At 28.6% G+C, this 3928-nt stretch overlaps 1 protein-coding gene across 1 annotated transcript; it reads right to left on the bottom strand.

The window, feature by feature from the left end:
- Positions 1-649: 649 nt before the first annotated feature.
- LOC135922508 (uncharacterized) lies at positions 650-3125 on the bottom strand. Its single transcript, XM_065456869.1, has 4 exons — positions 2965-3125; positions 2841-2913; positions 787-904; positions 650-734 (listed from the first exon to the last, which is right to left on the bottom strand). Exons 1-4 carry the CDS (start codon positions 3123-3125, stop codon positions 694-696), a joined length of 393 nt encoding a protein of 130 aa, XP_065312941.1. The 3' UTR covers positions 650-693.
- Between the last annotated feature and the right edge of the window lie 803 nt (positions 3126-3928).

Below are 3928 nucleotides of genomic sequence, written 5' to 3' on the forward strand. Positions count from 1 at the left end.
AGAAAATGGCCTTATATCCGCTGCCACCATGATAATAAATGGTGATTATTAAATTTACAATTTACAAAATAATTGTTAAATTTTAATCTAATTTTTATATCTAAGAATAAATTTAGAATTGACAAAGATATTAAGTATCTATGACATATGATAATACCTAGAACTTGACGATGGCATTCGGGTAAAAAGTGTATATACATCAATTAAAAACAGCTGGGGACGCCATTTTGATAACCCGTGTCATTATGAGAAATTAATTTTAAACGAGAGGCTAATTCATTCCCCCATCAAAGAATTGCCTGATCATCGAGATAGTAAGGAAAGCAAAGTTAACAATTTAATATCAATTTTTAACATGTGCGTAATTACCATATGGTGTTGACAAAATGGCGCGTCCAGCTGATTTGCATTTCAACGAACGCTTTTCAAATGAATACGTCGTCAGGGGTTTTTTAATTTCCGTAAAGAAAAAAATTTACAAAAGATCCTTCCATAGATTAATTATATTCTTTATTTTATTTTGAACAATTTTACATAAAAAACAGCTGATCCAATATTATAAAATAAATAAAAATAAATATATATATATATATTATTGCATATTATATAAAATATACAAATCAAACTATCATATCAATTTTCTTTTACAAAAAAAAATTGAAGGAGAAAGGAATCAAAATTCGAAGTTACAAATCATTTCAAGTTCAAGTTGTCTATCTCATCCAGGAATTCGTCTAAATATGTTTAGAAAAAAATCATTTATATCTAACACAATCTATATTAAACCTAGTGTCATGAATCCCTCGTTTCGATAAATGACCTTTCCTTCTGTATATACCTTGACGTTCGGGACTCCTCTTACGTTGCCCTTTACGCACAACTCGCGATTATTCGAGCAAATCAGCTGTAACACAGAGAAACAAAATTTAGGATAAAATAAATATTCGCATTCATTCATTAAGCACGGGACAAAAGATTGCCTCCCCCCCCCCTCCCAAATTTATATTTACCCTACTATTCGAAGTTGACTTTACTTCTTAACCTTCGTTATTCATAAATGCAATAAACTTGTGCTGAAAGGAAAATTAACTTCTGGCGTAAGATAAAATAAGGGAGAGGGGGGGGGGCATGAGGTAATGATATATGACAGTCTGTCAACAAGTTAGCTATTAACCAAACATAGCCTCAAATTTTCTAATCACCGTAACCAACCTATTCGAAGAAGCTAATTCCAGAAGAAGAAAAAAAAAGGCTTCCCCGAACTGGGGACTAATTATCTTGTCGGCGTTTTCTCGAAAAACCTCTGAACGACACCCGTGTGACTGCTAAACGATTATTCTTTTGTTACATGAGGATAATTTATTAGTAAGTTGCTATTAAATATTTTATGATAAACCGCATTTTAAAAAAACGAACAAAATCCATAGCTATATATGTGTCGTAACGGGGATTCGGAATCCCTTGATTTTAAATCCTTCGCGGAGGGCGATTTAAAAAAACGTTTGAATCATATTTAACCGGAAATCAATGTATTCTAGCATGTGTTAGAGTATTCGCCCTATAAATTTCAGCCAATTTTAGCAAACGAACTTCCGAAACTACTTATAATTTATATTAAATTTTTATATGGATTTTTTCATATAAATTAGAAAAAAAAATTACTAAAATGTCTGTGGCTTAAAATGGCTGAAATTTATAGGGGTAAATACTCTACACATGCTAGAATACATTTTCCGGTTAAATGGGAATTAAATAAAATTTTACGCCATCGGTAAAAGGTTACAAATCAGAGATTCCAGAATCCCCCAAACGACATTATCTTTCGTATCATCTGTTAGAATTTTTTCCCGCCTGTATATCAGGGTTCTCAGGTCGAAAAGTTTGAATTGATGAGGGAAGGGTGGGGTGTTACTACATGTGCCACTAAGGAGTTGAAAATATTTTAAGGGGTATTTGGAAGCTGAAAAAATTTGGGATCTAACTTTAATAAGGGTAAAAAGAGTGCATTCAAAAAAAAAATGTATTCGGCGGGGGTTTAGGATTTTTTTATTTTGGCGGGAAGATTGGAAAAGTCTTCCCAGCTATGGATGAGAACCTGGAAAAATCTGCCTGAATAAAGTTTATAATTCTCTTTTTTTATATCATTTCGTCAAAATTTTTTTGTAAAATAGATAACTGGTATTAAAATGCATCTCTCCAATTGGTCATTTATTTTTAAAAACTCGAAAGCGGGAAAACCCCGGAAATGAGGAATTAAATGTCTTCATTTAAATAGTTCAAAAAGCGGAAAATGGCGCGAATGTTGCTTATTAAATTATACGATGCTAAACATCGCCCTATCATTGCGGTTACACTATATGTGTAGCTCAATTTTTTTTCTGGCTTTTTGACAATGTACATAAAAAATCATATGATATATGAAAGTAATTTATTTAATTTATTTCTAAAAAAATAATTTATTTAATTTTATTCTATAATAATTTATTTAATTAATTTTAAAAAATAATTTATTTAATTAATTCTAAAAAGATAATTGATTTAATTTATTTTTTAAAATAAAAATTTATTTCAGATATAATAATAAATCATATCTTTTAGAAAGAGTTTAATCCTATGACACGAGATATTTACACCTCGTGGAGTGTAATACCCACCCTAAAGATACTTTTATATAATAATGGAAAATTGTTTATAAATCATATCAAAATAATAAGAAACCTTACTTGATGTATGACTGGGAAAGTTCTTAAGTGACATATGAATGGTCCATTATACCCCTGCCCTTAGTAGCCAACTTCTCATATACTGTATTCGTATTACCTTCGATTTAAATAATATACTTTTCCGCATTCTAATCCAGCGATGTCGCACACGTCACGAAATACGGGCAAGAATTTTCGGCTAAAACGGCAACTTATAGATTATATTAATTTTAAGTATTTTAAAGATAATATATATACTGACTTTACGGCGTAAGACAATAGAACGAAATTCTTGTTGGAAGATAGGGCGGTCTCTAAGGAATTTGAATCTTCTATGGATAGAATCTCTGCATGGATCTCGAATAAGAGCCATACGACTAGTAATAACCAAAAACTATCGCCTTTTACGAATAATACGACCATAAATTTCGTTTTAAAAAAATTTAAAAAAAATTTATTTTCCTCTTGGATTGAAAATTCGATGTTTTATACAATATGGGGATATAAGGGAATGATTTTTCTTTTAAGTCATATGAAAGATGTGTCAAGAGCAAGAAAAGATTGAATCTTATGTGCCATCTTCCTTTGCCGGCTGAGAGTTATTTTAAAAAAAAATTAAAAAAAAAAAAAAAATAACACGCAATATAATCAAAAAAAATATTAGCTTTTTTTATTAAAGATTAATTTTTGGAGGTTACAAAATTTCTTTTTATAATACATATATATATATATATATATATATGTCATGAGATCTGTCCTTAAACCTATATAAAAATATAAATACAGAAATGATATATATTATTTTTTGTGTCAGAAAATAGAAATTGTCAAGAGGAATAGTTATTTTTTGTTAGAAATCTTCAAAAAAAATGATTTAAATCCTGGAAAAGGAAGAAAAAAAAATAAGATTTTGATTTGGTCGGGCAGTGGCATTAAATAATCTCCAATTAAATTTAAGAATTAATTTTTAAAAAGTTTTTTTATATTTCAAAAAATTATTTTATTTTATTTTTCTTTCTTTCTTTCTTTCTAAAAAAAATTAAGGTTTTTAAATTAAGCCGTCCTAAATAAATTAAAACTTAAAAAAAAATTCTTCAAAGTTTTGCATTTAAAATATTTAATTCAAAAAATGAAGACCATTTTTTATGATGTAGCAAGTGTTTTTTTATATAAATACATACATATATTCTTTATTTTTTGATAAAAAGAAAGAAAGAAAGAAAGAA

This window comes from Gordionus sp. m RMFG-2023, chromosome 1 (genome assembly GCF_954871325.1).
Source record: "Gordionus sp. m RMFG-2023 chromosome 1, tfGorSpeb1-WG-v2, whole genome shotgun sequence".
Taxonomy (NCBI): domain Eukaryota; kingdom Metazoa; phylum Nematomorpha; class Gordioida; order Chordodea; family Parachordodidae; genus Gordionus; species Gordionus sp. m RMFG-2023.

Bases quoted from the DNA above. Each gene is read 5' to 3' on its own strand.
- LOC135922508 (XM_065456869.1), bottom strand. From the start codon at position 3,125: ATGGTCGTATTATTCGTAAAAGGCGATAGTTTTTGGTTATTACTAGTC. The intron at 2,914-2,964 runs GTCAGTATATAT...ATAATCTATAAG, and splicing joins CTATTGTCTTACGCCGTAAA to TTGCCGTTTTAGCCGAAAAT. The intron at 735-786 runs GTTTAATATAGA...AAACATATTTAG, and splicing joins CGAGGGATTCATGACACTAG to ACGAATTCCTGGATGAGATA.